The sequence below is a fragment of the Asterias rubens genome, chromosome 3 (genome assembly GCF_902459465.1).
Source record: "Asterias rubens chromosome 3, eAstRub1.3, whole genome shotgun sequence".
NCBI lineage: Eukaryota > Metazoa > Echinodermata > Asteroidea > Forcipulatida > Asteriidae > Asterias > Asterias rubens.
In genome coordinates this window covers 19676228-19694982 of record NC_047064.1, presented here as the reverse complement: position 1 = coordinate 19694982, position 18755 = coordinate 19676228, and the positions used below count along the sequence as shown (strand labels likewise).

The 18755-nt window shown below is 37.6% G+C and overlaps 1 protein-coding gene across 4 annotated transcripts in view; it reads left to right on the top strand.

The window, feature by feature from the left end:
- The window catches only part of LOC117288190 (diacylglycerol kinase beta-like), a 53795-nt gene that overhangs the window by 31489 nt on the left and 3551 nt on the right, over nt 1–18755 (top strand). For 3 of the 4 annotated variants that reach the window (XM_033768931.1, XM_033768935.1, XM_033768933.1), the window contains exons 6-19: nt 1056–1105; nt 2775–2849; nt 3295–3414; nt 4233–4350; nt 5230–5318; nt 5839–5901; nt 9126–9239; nt 10027–10125; nt 12519–12578; nt 14728–14838; nt 15192–15340; nt 16008–16093; nt 16627–16716; nt 17671–17831. In XM_033768931.1, the coding sequence (XP_033624822.1) occupies nt 1056–1105; nt 2775–2849; nt 3295–3414; nt 4233–4350; nt 5230–5318; nt 5839–5901; nt 9126–9239; nt 10027–10125; nt 12519–12578; nt 14728–14838; nt 15192–15340; nt 16008–16093; nt 16627–16716; nt 17671–17831 (1385 nt within the window). The remainder of the gene's footprint in view (nt 1–1055; nt 1106–2774; nt 2850–3294; nt 3415–4232; nt 4351–5229; nt 5319–5838; nt 5902–9125; nt 9240–10026; nt 10126–12518; nt 12579–14727; nt 14839–15191; nt 15341–16007; nt 16094–16626; nt 16717–17670; nt 17832–18755) is intronic. The other variant, XM_033768932.1, reaches the window with a different exon arrangement.

Below are 18755 nucleotides of genomic sequence, written 5' to 3'. Positions count from 1 at the left end.
TCAGCCAATTAATTTTGTGTGTGTAGAACATAATCTGAATTTAAAGGTTACCTAGGGGTTACCTACAGCACATGATTGAATTTGTGAGAGTTTGTTTGTTCAAATTGTCAGATCTAACACAGTAATGAAGTTGATTTATGTCCGAGGTGTATACACTGCAGTACATGCATCATAACTTGAATATAAATGTGAAACAATTTTTTTTTGGGGGGGGCGTGTATTTTTCGGAAGGATAAAATAAATGATGCTCTGATAGTGGCTGCTGAGATACTGTGCATAGTAAAACATGGACTTGTTATTTTTGCCGGCAGCAACATCCTGTTTCTCAAAATCTATTAAAAATATAAATCGTTGCTCCTCACTGACATGAAATACAATATTCAAATAGGTATAATACGACTCTATTTGACCAAGGCCTATTTTTATAAAGCCTGTAAGTACAAAAACTTTGCCGCCTTATTTTCTTGCTAAGGCCACATAAAAAAAAATTGTTGATCGTCCCCACCCGACTGTTCAGAGCCCCCCGACCCCATTTTTATTTTTTATTTTATTTTAAATAATCATAAAAAAAAGTATGGATATCTCTTTATACTCTTACTTCCCAGATTTTTCAGCTGATACTTTTTTCAAAACGTACAGGTTTGAAAAGATGTTTAAAGAAGGTTTTTATTCAATGTTGGCAAAGCAAGAACAATTCTTCAAATATTTACTTGGGCTACACTGTGCTTAGTTGTTTGAAAAAGTTTACAGAAAATGTCATCTAGGAGTTAAATTTGTTTGACAAAACCTTCTGTTTTATAGTGATTGTTATGATTTCTTTATTCTTGATTTCATATTTTGGGATGTCAACAAATCTATTTTTTTTTTTTATGTGGCCTAACCTCTGAAATACGCTTATGCTTAAGCAAATTTTGTATTCTACAGTAAGCACGAAAATGTGCTTACCGCTATGCAGTGCTATGAAACTATTCCATGGATCTTACCAAATTGCGTCTTCAGGAATACTGGGCTGCGTATTTCTTTATAATATTTTTTAAATTTTGTTCTGAATACAGTTATGTTCCGGTTGTATGACACAGATGACAATGGCATACTAGATAGCAGTGTAAGTAGGTTTACATTAAACATGGGTCCAATTTCATAGAGCTGCTAAGCACAAACAATTTGCTTAGCATGAAATTTCTTCCTTGATAAAAACAGGATTACCAACCTAATTTCCATTTGTTGTATATTGTTTGATACTGGTATTCAGCTGTTGTTTGCTTATCCTAAAAATCACGTGGAAATTTAGTTGGTAATCCTGTTTTTATTGAGGCAAACATTTCATGCTAAGCAAAATTTTGCGCTTAGCAGCTCTATGAAATTGGACCCTGGTCTGTGAATAATGAAACGGCAAGATCTGTGTAAATGTTTTATGACAACTGAATCTGAAATGTGATGTGCCAGACAGCTTTCTTAGACAGCTTGTGAAATGATCAACATTTCTATTCCTTGACCATTGAATATCATTTACATATGTACATAATATTACCCAAAAACACTGATGTGTGTTAGCAATGTATATACTCAGTTCTTTCTCTGTGTGGGGAAAAAAAAACGCAGGCATTTTACTCAGATGGGATATGAAGCCACAACCTTTGCAAAATATAGGATTCTAAACTTCCTCTAGCTATCTCAGTGGTCTAGTTGGTAAGACATCTGCTCTAGAATTGAGAAGATCGTGGGTTTGAATCCCACCTGAGTGAAATGCCTGTGATTTTTTTTCACAGAACTTGGTAGAGTACTGAGTATATACAATGCTTACACACGTCAGTGTATGGGTAACAACGAATAATATTCTTTGTCCCTGATGCAAATTTTAAAATCTATAAAATAATTTACATGGTTTGGCAGTCATTTTAATTTTTCTAGACTGATCATGAAATAGTTTAATATTGTGTACTTTTAGTTTTTGTTGTTGATTGTGTCAATCCACGTCACTCAACTGGTTTTTTATATTATTTTTTTAATGATATTTTCTATGGTTGTCCAGCCTAAAAACATATGAGCAATGGTGTATTTTGAAAAGTAACATAACATCGACTCATGACTATGAGTTCATTAGTGCAGTTTGTATGGATTTCATCAAACTGCTTTTTGCATATTTTGGAGCTCCTGGTAAATGGAGTTTATTGGTCAAGAGTTGTCTCCAAATTAATTGTTAGACAAAAAGAAACAATCAGTTACTATAAGAAAGAAATCAACTAATGGATTTTGAATATTTTAAATTTGATGCATTTTTAACTTGACACTGTTTTGATGATTACAGATTTGAATTTAATTAATTAAGTACAGTAGGATTTGCAACTTTGCATGGTGGAAGTATAACTAAGAGAGGTTTGCAGTGACACCATGTGAATATCTCTTTTGAGTTGTGTTGGTTCTGAAAAGAACCAGTAGTTGATAACTCACTTCTTTCTATCAGTATATGCTCTGAAGCAGCATTCTCGTGAAGACGATCAGAGCATACTGATCGAAGCGTTGAGTCGTTAACCACCGGTTCTTTTCAGAATCGACACTACTCAAAAAGAGATAAACACATGGTGTTACAGCAAACATCGGTATGAACATAGACCTTTTCGCAAATACCGGGGCGCGCGCGTAAAGCTTGGAATTAGGTGCATTGTGGTCCAGCTGGTATCCAAATTTGATCCATATCTATCCCACAATGCACCTCATTCAACAGTCTGCGCAGTTTTTGTAAAAAATGTTTTCTGTTTATTTGCCTTTTTCAGGAGCTTGATTGCATTGTCAACCAAATGATGCATGTTGCAGAGTATCTCGGCTGGGATGTAACAGAGTTAAGACCAGTAAGGACTTTTTTCTACTTTAACTTTGAATTGTAAATAATGTCAATTTTTTTTGATCATCGCATCTTATTGTAACTTGTCTATTTGTACAATTTGACAGGTAAAACAAAAAAAGGGATTTGCTTTCTTGGGGATAGAGCAGTATTTTAATTTGCTTCAGGTCTGTGAAAAAATCACAGGCATTTTACTCGGGTGGGACACGAACCCATGACCGTTGCCAATCTAGAGCAGATGTCTTACCAAATAGACCACCAAGATCGCCCCGCCTTCAGGAGAAAAGGCTATCAGAGTACACTGTTCGAAACATTGAGACCAAACTGGCTCTTTTCAAAGCCAACTCTCCTTTAAAAGATTTAGTACATACTTGTACCCTCAAATTTACTATTCATGTAGAGTTTATTCTTAAACTCATACTTTATTCCTTCTTATTTTTCGAATCCTGTAGATTCTTCAAGACATGATGATCGAGATCGATTACGATTCTGATGGAACGGTATCTCTTGAGGAGTGGATACGCGGAGGAATGACCACAATACCTCTACTTGTTCTGCTTGGTTTAGACACAGTACGTAATAATCTTTATCTTCAAGTATGCGCTTATCCTCCAAACAGATTCGCAGAATGGAGTGGTTATAAAAACCTATATTGCACGGCTAATATCACTACCTGCGTCTTGTGTGTTTTATGTCACGCGCCAAGTTTGCTTGAAGATAAATACGTTATCACACGCGTGCTCGTGGAAAATATAGCGCGTCTGGACGCAGAAGCGCTATATTTTTCCGAAGTCCACTCTCGCTTGTGTGATAACTTATAATATTCACAGCATTGCTGTATTAAATCTTTCAAAGGCACTGGACACGTTTGGTAATTATCAAAGACCAGTATTCTCACTTGGTGTATCCCAACATTTACAAAAAAGTTTCTTATGACAGTCGGCAGACACACAAGGCCTGAAGGCCACTTTGAGGTGTGGGCAAAAAAAAAATAATTCAGAGGCTGTTACCACCGACTTCTAGGGCTGAAACAGGGTTAGCCCCTTTATAGTCCATAGGGATATAGGCTGGGGTATCATCAATAATGCATAAAAAAACAAATTTGTGTAAATTTTGGCAAAAATAAACAAATAAATGAGATCAGGATTTTGATCAGGATTAACGTGCCGGTGCTCTTACAATTGAACTATCTTGCCCTAGTTTTCGCAATCTTCCTATTTTATCATATATTTTTTCTCCAGTGGTGCCAGTCTTAAGCTATTCAAACCGAAACTGCCTTTTAACAACCTTAGAAGTGGCAGAACGGGGTTCACTTCAAAGGAATTGGACTTTTTTTTATTTTTTCATATTGTCGCTCATTAAATTATTGTGCTCTTTGTCACTGTCTTAGAATGTTAAAGATGACGGAAATCATGTTTGGCGATTGAAGCATTTCAGCAAGCCAGCTTACTGTAATCTCTGCCTAAATCTCCTGGTTGGCGTGGGCAAGCAAGGCCTCACATGTACCTGTAAGTTTATTGGCAACAAACTAGCTCTTCACTAACTGAGAGAGGTTTGCGGGAACACCAAGTGTCCGTTTGGTTAGTACCACCACTTCTCAAAAGAGATTTTCACATGGTGTTACCGCAAACCTCTCTTAGTCTTACTTATACATCCACCATGCAAAGTTGCAAATCCTACTCATCTCTTCACTGACACCAAAAATCTACATCATGGTTCACAAGCCATACAGCTCGTCCTGGGCTAGTAGTTTGAAACAGTATTTTCCTAATGTATGCGGAAATAAGTGGTGGGTAGTCGTGTCACAGCCAGGTTATTGCAAGGATACTTAAAACAATACTGTGTACACATGTAGGTCAGGGACAACAAAAGTAAACTAAATCACCGTTGCTCAGAAAATCATGTTGTCGCCCTCTTAGTAAAACAGGAAAACAGAAAAAAAAATATATAATTTACATGTGGCGTGTCATGGCCTAACGGTTGAGAGCACCGGATGCAAACTCTGGTGTTTCTGATCAGCAGAGTGTGGATTCCAGTCACAGTCATGACACTTGTGTCCTAAAGCAAGACACTTAATCATGATGATTCGTGCCTCGTATGGGACATAAAGCCGTTGGTCCCGTGTGTTGTGTAATGCACGTAAAAGAACCCAGCAGCCTATATAAAAGAGGAGGGGTTCGCCCCAGTGTTCCTGGTTTGATTGGCAGCATATTGCGCCACAGCAACATGTAAACCATTACATGCTGCTATGTTTTAAGGAGTAGGTCTCAAACACCTTGCAGGAAACTACTGAATGTTGAAGCGCCTTGAGCGTCACTGAGTGACGGATATGTGGGCTATATAAGAATCCATTATAATAATTATTATTTGTATTGGTTTGATTACAGTCTGTAGATATACAGTCCACGAACGATGTGTACAAAGAGCTCCAGCTAGCTGCATTAGTACCTATGTCAAGTCAAAACGAACATCAAATGTAAGTATCCGGTCTAACAACTGACAATCTTGAAGGCAGAATTTTTGTTAATTTTTAAACCAATTAACTTTTTCATTTGGAGAAATGCGAGGAAATATTGAAATAAAATTTGGTTTGTGCCTTCTTGCACCCCAACCCAACCAATTCAATTTGGATTGAAGGGTTACTAAAATTTTGATGCTCTTTTTTCATCGTTTGCTTTGCATGACTTTATGACAACCTTTATGAATACAATCTTTGAGCTTTGAACTTTTTATCTAAAAAAAAAAAAATGGGCTTGCCAATTCTAACCTGACACAATTTTGAACAGGTAAATGCAAAACAAAATATGACGCGTGTATTTTACCACAACACGCCTGCAACAAACATGCCTCAATGCATCTTTGGAATTGAAAAATTAGTCGCGACTAGTGTCAAAGTCGCGACTATTTAAGGCGCGACTAGTCGAGTAGTAAATTTCACTAGTCGCCCAGGCCTACTCCATATACTAACATTGTCACCCTTCTTATTATACTTACTGACTGCCACTGCACGACAACAATGCCTATCAAAACGAGATGCCGAGGTTTGGGGGGAAGTACCGGTAGGTTATGATTGTAAATAAAAAAAACCTTGTCGGTGTTTGTAATATTGGTCATACTTTTGTTTGTAGATCATCATGTGAGTCAATCGTACTGTTGTCAAGATTTGGATCATGCTTTTATTATACAGAAGTGTCGTGGCCGAGCAGTTAAGAGGACCGAACTCAAACTCTGCTGTATCTGATCAGCAGAGTGTGGGTTCGAGTCACCGTCGTGACACTTGTGACCTTAAGGAAGACACTTGACCGTTGCTTCATCCTTCGGATGGAACAAAAGGCTGTAGGTTCCGTGTGTTGTTATAAAAACTATCAACACACGTAAAAGACCGCAGTACACTAATCGCAAAGAGAAGGGGTTAGCCCCGGTGTGTCTGGCAGTGCAACTATATCTTCACATGAAGGCTGCACTAAGAAAGAAAGACTGTATTTGTGTTCTGTATGTTTTGACGAGCCATCTTTAATTTTACAACTATGGATGAGCAGGAAAGACCTGTCAAGACTAAGAGATAACTAGATACAGCTATATATATTTGGTTTGCGGCAAACCAAATATATATTGATACCTCACCATGCAATGCCTCAAATCCCATTTAGATACAGGTACTATGTAAATTCTAATCAAAACTTGTCAATGCTAGTGAGATTTTAAAGCGATTGCACAAACTGAAAAACTAAAAATTTTTACAGCACTCAGAACCTCAGTTAGCAATATAGACCATTGAATATTCAATTGATTTTTGAGCTAAGAACTTGATGTACTCAAATGTGCATGAACTGTGCATGTGTTTGTAAATGGAGGCGCACTGTTAGGTTCTTGCATGTCAACCCCCAAAAATATATGAATTTGCAGAAAAGGGTTCTGAAAGTACACGTACACTGAGTGCATGGTTGATTTTGTACATGTATCTCTATATTGTTATTGTTTGCCATTTTGTTGAAATTTGTCTGCATGTTGGATTAGTGATAAATGTTTATAATCTTATATACAAGGTTGCACCCACCTTGAATGTGAAATACTCTCCAAAGAAATACCGCAACATCTCCCCATCCCTACAGTGCTTCAGGGCCAATTTAAAGGCAGTGGACACTATTGGTAATTACTCAAAATAATTATTAGCATAATTAACCTTACTTGGTAACAAGTAATAGGGAGCTGTTAATAGTATAAAACACTGTGAGAAATGGCTCCCTCTGAAGTAACTTAGTTTTTGAGAAAGAAGTAATTTTCCACGAATTTGATTTAGAGACCTCAGATTTAGAATTTGAGGTCTCGAAATCAAGCATCTGAAAGCACACAACTTTGGGTGACAAGGGTGTTTTTTCGTTTATTATTATCTCCCAATTTTGATGACCAGTTGAGCTCAAATTTTCACAGGTTTGTTCTTTTAAGCATATGTCGAGATACACCAAGTGAGGAGACTGGTCTTTGACAATTACCAATAGTGTCCAGTGTCTTTAAAGACTGTACTGGGGTGCATTCCACTTGCCCAAACGTTGCCAACGGCAGACAAAAACACAATAAGCATGCAAATTATTCTCTTGTCACAATTCAAGTGTGTTTTTTAGGGGTTGATAACGCAGTCAGGTGGAGTTGAAATAACAGCTTAATTAGTTGATCTACAAAAAGTACCAAACCCTTTAAATGACAATTTTATACCCCAATAACTTACAGATTTGGTAGTTGAGTTTCTGCACTTCAAATACTACATCATTGTACAGGTTTTTTCTTTTTTCTTCGACTTTTTTGCATCGTGTTTTATTTGGGTTTTATGGACTAGGATCTACCATCTACAGCTGTGTTTTGGGTGTTTCTGGGGCACTTTATAAATCAACACTATAAAGGGTTGGATAATGGGTTTCAGATAGAATTTCATCTTTGAAAGGGCAAGGCCATTTTCATTTTGCAAAGGGCACTTCCATTGGAAAATCTTAGAGGTTTATGGGGAAACTTTTGAAGGGGCACCAAGGACAAGTTGAGGGCAATGGAGGACTTGGTTTCTGTGGCCTCTATGTAACTCCAGGCTAAGCTTGGGCGATATCGATTTATTTTAACCATGATATATCGCCGACAATATATCGCAATATTTGATAAAATCCCGATTAATTAAATGTGACATCATCAGTCTTCTAACTCCCAGTGAAAGTTGTAGAAGAGACAGTCACAGCATAAGAGAGGTGTTCTAATGACCTATTCTTCTGGTTTTACTCCAAACCTATGGGGTGCAAGATGTCTCGGCTAGAAAAAACATCGCGATATTGCAATATATCGCGATATATCAATATTTCGATTTAAACCAAATCGATCCGATATCGAAATCGTTTCCAAATTAGCATCGCGATATGCGATAATATCGTGGTATCGCCTAAGCTTACATGTACTCCAGGCCTGTGGTTTCTGTATCATGTTTTTGGTGAATCTGATGGAATCTGCACTTTTTTTACTCCTACTAATATACAGGGTTGAGAATGGGTTTTTGGGTCATGTTTTATATTTCGGATTTTGATGTACTCGGCACTTTATTCCACCACCATCTGCATCCGTGTTATAGGTCCAAAAGAGGCAATTTCTCACTCAAGTAGTGGAAGACGTCAGGCCTGAGAAACCTTTTTGAAAGCACAACATTTTTGTGGAACAAGGGTGTTTTTTTCTTGCATTATTCTCTTGCAACTTCGATGACCAATTGTATGAGCACATATTTTATGCACACCAATGTGAGAATACTGGTCTTTGACAATTACCAAAAGGTGTCCAGTGACTTTTAAGTTTTTAAGACAGCTGTCTTTCTTGGGTTTCTGTGAGTCATTTTCACCCAACATTGTTTAGGTTTGGATGTTGTGTTTCTGTTTATACTCAGGTGGATAAGATAGACTTGGCACTCTGTACTCCAACATTATTAATGTTTGTTTTTTTGTGGGGTTTCTGTATCATTTTGATGTACTTCATTCCCTAACTATCTACAGGACCCAATTTCATAGAACTGCTTAAGCAGCAATTGGTGCTTAAACAATGTTCTGCTTAGCAACACTGAACAGGATGCCAGTTTGGTGGAATGGTATTTCGGCTGGTAACCTTCTTCTTGTAAACATAATTGTGTTGTTCTTAGCTACTTTTTGAGCTTAAGCTTGGCCCTGGTTTGTTTGTTGGGTTTCTGTATTCCAGCTATACATTTTGATGTATTCTCATACTTCTTCACAGCCGTTTTGTTTCTGCATCTTTCTTATTTTAGGTGATGAACCACCACTGGGTGGAGGGAAACTGTCATGGAAAATGTGATCGCTGCAAGAAATCTATTAAGAGCTATGGTGTAACTGGTCTTCATTGTCGTTGGTGTAAGATCAGGGTAAGTAAAATTGACTCCAATAAGTGATTCGCTACAGTGGTTTCTCTATAGTTTATCTAGAGGAGGGGGGCAATCGGCACACACAGGCATTTGGGGACCATGACCAAGTGGGTTAGAGTATCAAATTCAAGTTCTGGTGGTTTAGTCATCGGAGTGTGGGTTCAAATCCCGGTCGAGACACTTGTATCCTTGAGGGAGTATGAGTTCAGGTTGCCACAAGTTATACTGCCTTTGTGTTATAGACTATTTTGTAATTGGAATCTGTTTAACCTACTTTAAATATTTTTTGAGCTACATTTGTTTAACAAATATTTTAGCTAAGTTCTGGGATACAGTGTCTCTTCTTTAGATACAAATGTAAATGTATACAGTAAAGAAATATGTGATGAGATCAAGCTAAATGAGTCGTTCGTTGGAAATATCGTTGTAGAGAAATCTGACAAATGACTCATTTTGCTTGATCGCATCACACCAGGGTCCAATTTCATAGAGCTGCTAAGCACAAAAAAATTGCTGAGCATGAAATGTTTGCCTTGATAAAAACAGGATTTCCTAACCAAATTTTTACGGGATTTTCAAGATAACCATACAACAGCTGAATACCAGTAACTAGGATATGCAACAAAATGGAAATTTGGTTGGTAATCCTGTTTTTATCGAGGAAGAAATTTCATGCTAAGCAAATTTTCGTGCTTAGCAGCTCTTTGAAATTTGGCCATGGTTGGTGAAGGAATATTCTAGTAACTGTTTTCGATTCATTCTCTGTTATTCTCTATCTTGAATTCAGCTGCACAACAAGTGTGCGTCATTAGTCAAACCAGAGTGCAACATGGGAGAATTTAGAGACCACATCCTACCCCCTACTGCCATCTGCCCAGCTGTTCTGGTAGGCATACCCATACTCACCTTTATTGGATTATTTTCCTGACTAAGACCGTGTCTGAAACAGCCACTTCGGCGTTGGCTACGGCTAGATCGTGCGCGTCTGCCTATTCTTCAACACTGGCAGACGCACTGATCAAGCTGTAGCTGTAGCCAAAGTCGCAGTTTCAAACTCGGCCTTAGTGTCTTATTCAAACCTCAACTTTGACATTTTAGAATTATGAGACATGGATTCAGAGCATAGAGTTATATGTAAGAACTAGAGGGCGCACTGGTGATACGTCTTGCACAAACGCAATGGGACCGCAAGGAGACACGCGCACCATTCTGTAAGCGCGTACACGCTGGAGTTTGTGTTTATTGAACGCTGATGCGATGCTGTTTTGTCAACTTACAAAATGGCCGCACAAACACGCTCTGGGATGCCTGTTTTGTCAACTTAGAAAATGGCCGTCTGTGCGCATGCCAGAGTTCGTATATAGGCCAGTGCACCCTCTAGTTCTTATATATAACTCTATGATTCAGAGTTACTGGCAGTTGGTGTTGGAAAGGCCTTTATTTATTCATCTTGCTTTAAGTCTTGCGACTTATCAACTAACTTGCATGATTATCTTTCTTAAATTAGATCAGGTATATTTATCTGATTTCATGTTTCTTATACTAATATGTACCTCTGTCTTGTTCATCTTCATTATTAGTCGTCCCCCTAGCTCGCAGTTCTTGGGGGGATAGATCCTTTTCTCATGCTGGCCCTAACTTTTGGAATCAGCTCCCACTTGGAATACGGTAGCCAAACAGAAAGCCATATATGCAAAATAAAAACAGATAGCTACATGGTGTTGAATTTGGAACAAAGGAACCACTTATGGGAGGTATTTCATTTAAAGACAGTGTACACTATTGGTAATTGTCAAAGATCAGTCTTCTCACTTGGTGTATCTCAACATATGCATAAAATAACAAACCTGTGAAAATTTGAGCTCGATCGGTCGTGGGAGTTGCAAGATAACTATGAAAGAAAAAAACACCCTTGTCACACGAAGTTACGTGCGTTAAGATGGTTGATTTCGAGACCTCAAGTTCTAAACTTGAGGTCTCGAAATCAAATTCATGGAAAATTACTCCTTTCTCAAAAACTAGGTCACTTCAGAGGGAGCTGTTTCTCACAATGTTTTATACCACCAACCTCTCCCCATTTCTCGTTACAAAGTAAGGTTTTGTGCCAATAATTATTTTGAGTAATTACCAATAGTGTCCACTGCCTTTAAAAGAAAGCCTGCAATTTAAAAAAAAAATTGGGGGGTTAGAACATAATAAGACGATTGTATATTTTGTTAACATTTGGCCGTACATGCCAACATGCTCAGTTCGTTGATCAACAATAGAAAGGTCTGTAGAAGATGTGACCTCTGTTTACATTCAAACTGCCCTCTGTTGACAAAACACTGTGTACGTCATGTTTCGCCGGGCAAAAAGACGCGTAGTCATGGTAAGATTGCATACACTTTCTAGCTGGCTGCCAAAACACAAAGGTTTTGCCCGGCGGTATGCGGGCGAATCATGTTATGGTTTTTCGAGTGACGTTAGAGGTCACATCGTCTATAGGCCTACCACCCTCCTATCATCTCCTATCTTCTAACTGCTACAAATCTTTCCTGACTATAATACACTTTCTACATTCCTGTAACATGTGCTTGGCCTTTTTTGATATTTCACCTTTTGTGCATTTTGTCATTCCTGGACCTAGTTTCATAAAGCCCTTAAAGACACTGGACACTATTGGTAATTGTCAAAGACCAGTCTTCTCACTTAATGGTGTTGGTGTATCTCAACAATGAACATATGCATAAGATAACAAACCTGTGAAAACTTGAGCTCAACTGGTCGTCGAAGTTGCGAGATAATAATGAAAGAAAAAACACCCTTGTCACACGAAGTTGTGTGCTTTCAGATGCTTGATTTCGAGGTCTCGAAATCAAATTCGATGAAAATTACTTCTTTCTCGAAAACTACGTTACTTCAGAGGGAGCCGTTTCTCACAATGTTTTATACTATCAACCTCTCCCCATTACTCAGTACGTTTGTATGCTTTCTTTGCTAAGCAAAACTTGAGTCAAGCACCAGCCACAACAATGCAAACTTATTGTAATTTGGCCTGGTAACCTGATTCTGCTAAGCAATACTATTCTATGTTAAGCGACTTTTTAGTGCTTACAGGCTTTAATATGAAACTGGGTCCAGTATCAACATACTGTCATTTTCTGTAACAACATTCCTGTATACAACATACATCTCAATCTAATCAATCTAACTGTCTGTTTGTCACACATGGCTCTCGTTCTTTCTATCCCATTTCTATCTATCTTTTATTTTCAATTTTCATCCATACATTTTTAGGGTCGGGTTAATTCTGTCCGAAAATCAACTCATGGCAAGTCTGCATCAGCCAATATTGAGGTAAGCTATTGTGCCATGACAAGTTGCTTTATTGTGTCATGACAAGTTGCTTTATTGTGTCATGACAAGTTGCTTTATTGTGTCATGACAAGTTGCTTTATTGTGTCATGACAAGTTGCTTTATTGTGTCATGACAAGTTGCTTTATTGTGTCATGACAAGTTGCCTTATTGTGTCATGACAAGTTGCTTTATTGTGTCATGACAAGTTGCTTTAGTGTGTCATGACAAGTTGCTTTATTGTGTCATGACAAGTTGCTTTATTGTGTCATGACAAGTTGCTTTATTGTGTCATGACAAGTTGCTTTATTGTGTCATGACAAGTTGCTTTATTGTGTCATGACAAGTTGCTTTATTGTGTCATGACAAGTTGCTTTATTGTGTCATGACAAGTTGCTTTATTGTGTCATGACAAGTTGCTTTATTGTGTCATGACAAGTTGCTTTATTGTGTCATGACAAGTTGCTTTATTGTGTCATGACAAGTTGCTTTATTGTGTCATGACAAGTTGCCTTATTGTGTCATGACAAGTTGCTTTATTGTGTCATGACAAGTTGCTTTAGTGTGTCATGACAAGTTGCTTTATTGTGTCATGACAAGTTGCTTTATTGTGTCATGACAAGTTGCTTTATTGTGTCATGACAAGTTGCTTTATTGTGTCATGACAAGTTGCTTTATTGTGTCATGACAAGTTGCTTTATTGTGTCACGACAAGTTGCTTTATTGTGTCATGACAAGTTGCTTTATTGTGTCATGACAAGTTGCTTTATTGTGTCATGACAAGTTGCTTTATTGTGTCATGACAAGTTGCTTTATTGTGTCACGACAAGTTGCTTTATTGTGTCACGACAAGTTGCTTTAGTGTGTCATGACAAGTTGCTTTATTGTGTCACGACAAGTTGCTTTATTGTGTGAAGACAAGTTACTTTCTTGTGTCATGACAAGTTGCTTTATTGTGTCATGACAAGTTGCTTTATTGTGTCATGACAAGTTGCTTTATTGTGTCACGACAAGTTGCTTTATTGTGTCATGACAAGTTGCTTTATTGTGTCATGACAAGTTGCTTTATTGTGTCATGACAAGTTGCTTTATTGTGTCATGAAAAGTTGCTTTATTGTGTCACGACAAGTTGCTTTATTGTGTGAAGACAAGTTACTTTATTGTGTCATGACAAGTTGCTTTATTGTGTCATGACAAGTTGCTTTATTGTGTCATGACAAGTTGCTTTATTGTGTCATGACAAGTTGCTTTATTGTGTCATGACAAGTTGCTTTATTGTGTCATGACAAATTGCTTTATTGTGTCACGACAAGTTGCTTTAGTGTGTCATGACAAGTTGCTTTATTGTGTCACGACAAGTTGCTTTATTGTGTCATGACAAGTTGCTTTATTGTGTCATGAAAAGTTGCTTTATTGTGTCAAGACAAGTTGCTTTATTGTGTCACGACAAGTTGCTTTATTGTGTCATGACAAGTTGCTTTATTGTGTCACGACAAGTTGCTTTATTGTGTCATTCTTTATTGTGTCATGACAAGTTGCTTTAGTGTGTCATGACAAGTTGCTTTATTGTGTCATTCTTTATTGTGTCATGACAAGTTGCTTTATTGTGTCATGACAAGTTGCTTTGACAGTCAGTGCTGTGAATAAATAAAAAATAAATAAATAAGGGAATAAAAGAGTGGCGACAAGTTTTTAAACAAGTTCTTTTGACAGCCGTTTAAAACCGGCAGGGTTGTGGCCGTGTGATAAAGGCCCGAGTCAAAGTTATGAGTTGAAGTTTGTATATTTTCAAAAACTTTTGTAAAATTCTTTATTGTGCGCGTTGGGTTGTGTGTACGTGTGTGTACAAATAGATAATGCGCGGTTACCAATAGCTATTGCGTTCCGCGTAAAAAAAATGGCAGACATGATCTTACATGCCCAAAACTCCTCATGCTATGACTTTATCAGCCGTTTAAACACCCCCACGTGACATGCTCTCCACTAATAGGAATAGCAAAACTGTCTGGGGTATTTATGAAAGATATATAAAAAAAACTTAATCATATAAAGGGGCAACAAATTCACAGAAATGAGATTTTTTCAATTTTTGGTATTTATAAATTTATTGCATTTAAATAATAAATGAATAATTCCCTTTATTTTGATCAGGAGAGAAGGAGTACCCTAACCCCTAAAGACAGTAACACATCTGAAGATGAAGGACCAAAGAAACTTGTAACGAGGACAGATTCAATGTCAATGGAAGGTCAAGGGTTACAGGTGAGATCAAATCTTGTTGACTAGAGCAAGCTAGTCGAAACGTTGAGACCAATTAAGATCTCACTTTGCGGTAGTGCAGTTAATAATGATCCTCTATAAGCCTATTCATTATTGCAGCTGCGCATGTCTCTTACGGCTGACAACGCAATTTGTTTCTCTCCCATGACCTTTTGACAATACCCGCTGGTATTGTCAAAAGGTCACAGAGATATACAAATATATAAACCCTGTCCCTGTAGCGGGCCAAACTAGACCGGGGAGCAAGGAGCAGGATATTCTAAGCTATTATCCAAACTTTATATCTATTAAATATTGGAAAACATATATTTTTCTCTTCTTTTTCTGATGATCAGATCACTCCACTCCCAGGCTCTCATCCTTTAGTTGTTTTTATCAACCCTAAAAGTGGGGGTCGACAAGGAGAACGGATTATGCGCAAATTCCAGTACCTACTCAATCCACGTCAGGTGTATGACCTCAGTAAAGGCGGCCCTATGCCTGGGTAAGAAGATATCATGTTTACTGAATGTGGCGTGTCGTGGCCGAGCGGTTAAGAGCACCGGATTCAAGCTCTGGTGTTTGATCAGCAGAGTGTGGGTTCGAGTCCCGGACGTGACACTTGCTACGCAAACTTGGGGAAGTAGTTATTACTGCTCTACCTGCCCGACTTCAGACTGATGATACCCAAGCCTACATCCGTATGGGCTGTAAAAGGGGTAACCCTGTTTCAGCCCTAGGAGTAGGTGGCAACGGCCTCTGGAAAAAAATAATTGTAGCCCACACCTTGAAGTGGCCTTCAGGCCTTGCGTGTCTGGCAACTTGCAATAAAAAATGAATAACAAAAAATGAATGCACAAACACTGGGTGCCAGACTCAGGGGTACACAACTTTTACTTTGACACAGTATTGTTGTTATTAAAGAAAGATACATTTAAAGGCACTGGGGCCGATTTCACAAAGCAAACAAATTCATCCCAAGACAAATTTTCAGTGATTTGTATTGTGACATCACACTTTTATTAGCAACTACAATTGATTTGCAGTTATGATCAATCTTAGCTCTTTGTGAAATCGGCGCCTAGACACCTTTGGTAATTGTCAAAGACCAGTATTTTCACTTGGAATATTTCAGTTGTTGATACATTTTTTTTTTTCTTTTTCTCTTTCAGATTAAAATTTTTCAAAGATGTGAAGGATTTCCGGGTACTCTGTTGTGGTGGGGATGGAACAGTAGGCTGGGTACTAGACTGTATCGGTAGGTATTTGGGGATTAGACCGCTGTGTGTTAGGACTGTGTAGTCGGTTCTTTCCTGAGTTCTTTGAGAAAAAAATCACAGGCATATTACTTGGGTTGGATTTGAACCTATGATCCTTACCACCCTAGAGCAGTGTCTTACCAACTTAGACCGCTGAGATTAACTGATACCTGGGGGCAGTTTGAATCTTATATTTAGCAACGTGTACAGCAATGATTTAATATATGTACATTACTTTCCCAGGTTCTGTTAAAAAAAATCACAGGTATATTACTCGGGTGGGATTCAAGTACTGAGTATACAGTGCTACACACATCTGTGTAAGGGTAAATTCAAAATGAATATTCTTCACCCCTGAAGCAATTTTAACACAATTGTTTATGCTTTATAATTGCCTCAAAAACATAAGCACTGGCCGATTGTGTGACTTGTGTCCGAAAACTGCATGAAAAATATGAATGAGAGCAACTGCAAAATCCATCACAATGTGGAACAATATTGGAATGATTTTTGTTTGTGTTTTCAACCTCAGACAAACTGGGATTTGAACCTCGACCCCCTGTTGCTATCCTACCTCTGGGAACTGGAAATGATCTTGCTAGATGTCTCAACTGGGGAGGAGGTAAGAATAAATTCTCATTTATTTAGTGATGTTTTCAGGAACAAATTTGGTTATTTTTGAGAGAAGATCCTTTTACATTCTTTATAATTTAACCACTTTTTGAAAGTTGAATTTGAAACTGTGCATGGTGGAAGTGTTACTAAGATAGGTTTGTTGTAACACCATGTGAACATCTCTTTTGAGTAGTGTTGCTTCTGAAAACCACTGGTTCTATTCAAAACCAACACTACTCAAAGAGATATTCACTTTTTAAAAAGTAAATTTGTGTCTATTTATTGACGCTTTGTCCGAACAACAAGCGATGAGTCTGGATGGTCTTATGTTCTTTCATGATTTGTTTTGTTTCGATAACCCCTTTACTCATGATTGGACTCAAACTAAGCTTAAAGGGTTTGATACCTTTAGTTGATCCAGTTTTTTGGCTATGATATGAATCCTTACTCAATGTGAATTTCAATTCAATTCAATTCATCAACATTTATTTCCACCAAGAAAAATAACTTTAGAAACACAAAACAATTGAGACAATAAAACTACTAAGTGGAGACATTAACAAGAAGCCGAAGCTTATAAACGAAATGCCTTAAACACAAACAAAAAATATAGTTTGAAGATGTATTTAATGTAATTTATCTGTAGAAGTTTCAGTTTTAATACTTGCAAGTTTTTGAGGAAAAAAAGGGAAAATCACAGGACAATGTTTTCTGGAGAGTCACGTAAACCGGTTGTACTAGTATAACAATTTTCGTCTCACTGAGACAATTCTTTTTCTTTGTGAAATATTGTTTTACTCATTTCTCAAAAACTACAGCTTATCAAGTAATATTTGAAGATAAGCTTTCGACTATCATTATCTTTAAATCGTGTAAGTTTAACACAAATCTGTGTATGTTTATGTTTTTTTTGTGTCTTATAAAAAGTACCCAAACACTTTAAACCTTGAACCGTTTCTAGGATTTGATGGGGGTAGCCTAACAAGTATTCTCAACGACATGCAAGTTGCGGAGGACATGTTCCTTGATCGATGGCATATTGAGTTTAGTACGACCAGTACGGATGAGCAGGGTGATCCTGTGCCCTATAACATCATCAACAACTATTTCTCAATTGGAGTGGTAAGCTGACATTTTTTTATTCTGCTCATCAAAATGGCGTCATACTCTATTACTTAATGCTATTTTTGCTTTACTCCGTAGTACATTAATTATTGATATTTGTTATGGAAGTATGGAAATAAATGTGTATTTTAATTGAAAATTGAATATTATTGTAGCAAACATACTAAGCAAGTAGCATTGTTGAAGTAAAAGATTCGTTTTTACCAAATGCAATGGATTTGTAAAAACGAATCTTTTAATTACTGATCTTCAACAATCCAGATGATCTTATTTAATGAAGTAGCATTGTTATCCACAAGGGCGACACAGGGCAACTTTAATAGGCAACTTGGGGGCAACCAACTACAGGACCACTTTGGTAGCATTATGAGTCATTTTCCAAACATTGTCGTACGATCCTGCCCGATCCACATGAAAATTGGTGAACATTTAAATGTGAATGGCTTTTCTTCTTTGAGATTGCCTGGAACTGGTTGCCTGTGTAAGTTGCCTCGTGTGTTTGATATTTGAGTCTCCTGACGATGACTAGATGCTGCAGTCATGCACCACTTATTGCATGGTTTTCCCACCCAGTCGCTTGGGATGAAGCTGCCCAAGCCACGAAGGTCTCAACAAAAGGCTACTTGCCCCTGTTTTGGAAACTTTATTTTATTTTTGATAGGAACATACATGTAGGATGCATCTATTGCCCCTGTTTTTAAAGACACTGGACACTTTTGGTAGTTGTCAAAGACCAGTCTTCTCACTTGGTGTATCTCAACATTAGCATAAAATAACAAACCTGTTAAAATTTGAGCTCAATTGGTCGGCGAAGTTGCGAGGTATAGTGAAGAAGAAAAAAAACACTTGTCACACGAAGTTGTGTGATTTCAGATACTTGATTTCAAGACCTCAAAATCTAATTCTGAGGTCTCAAAATAA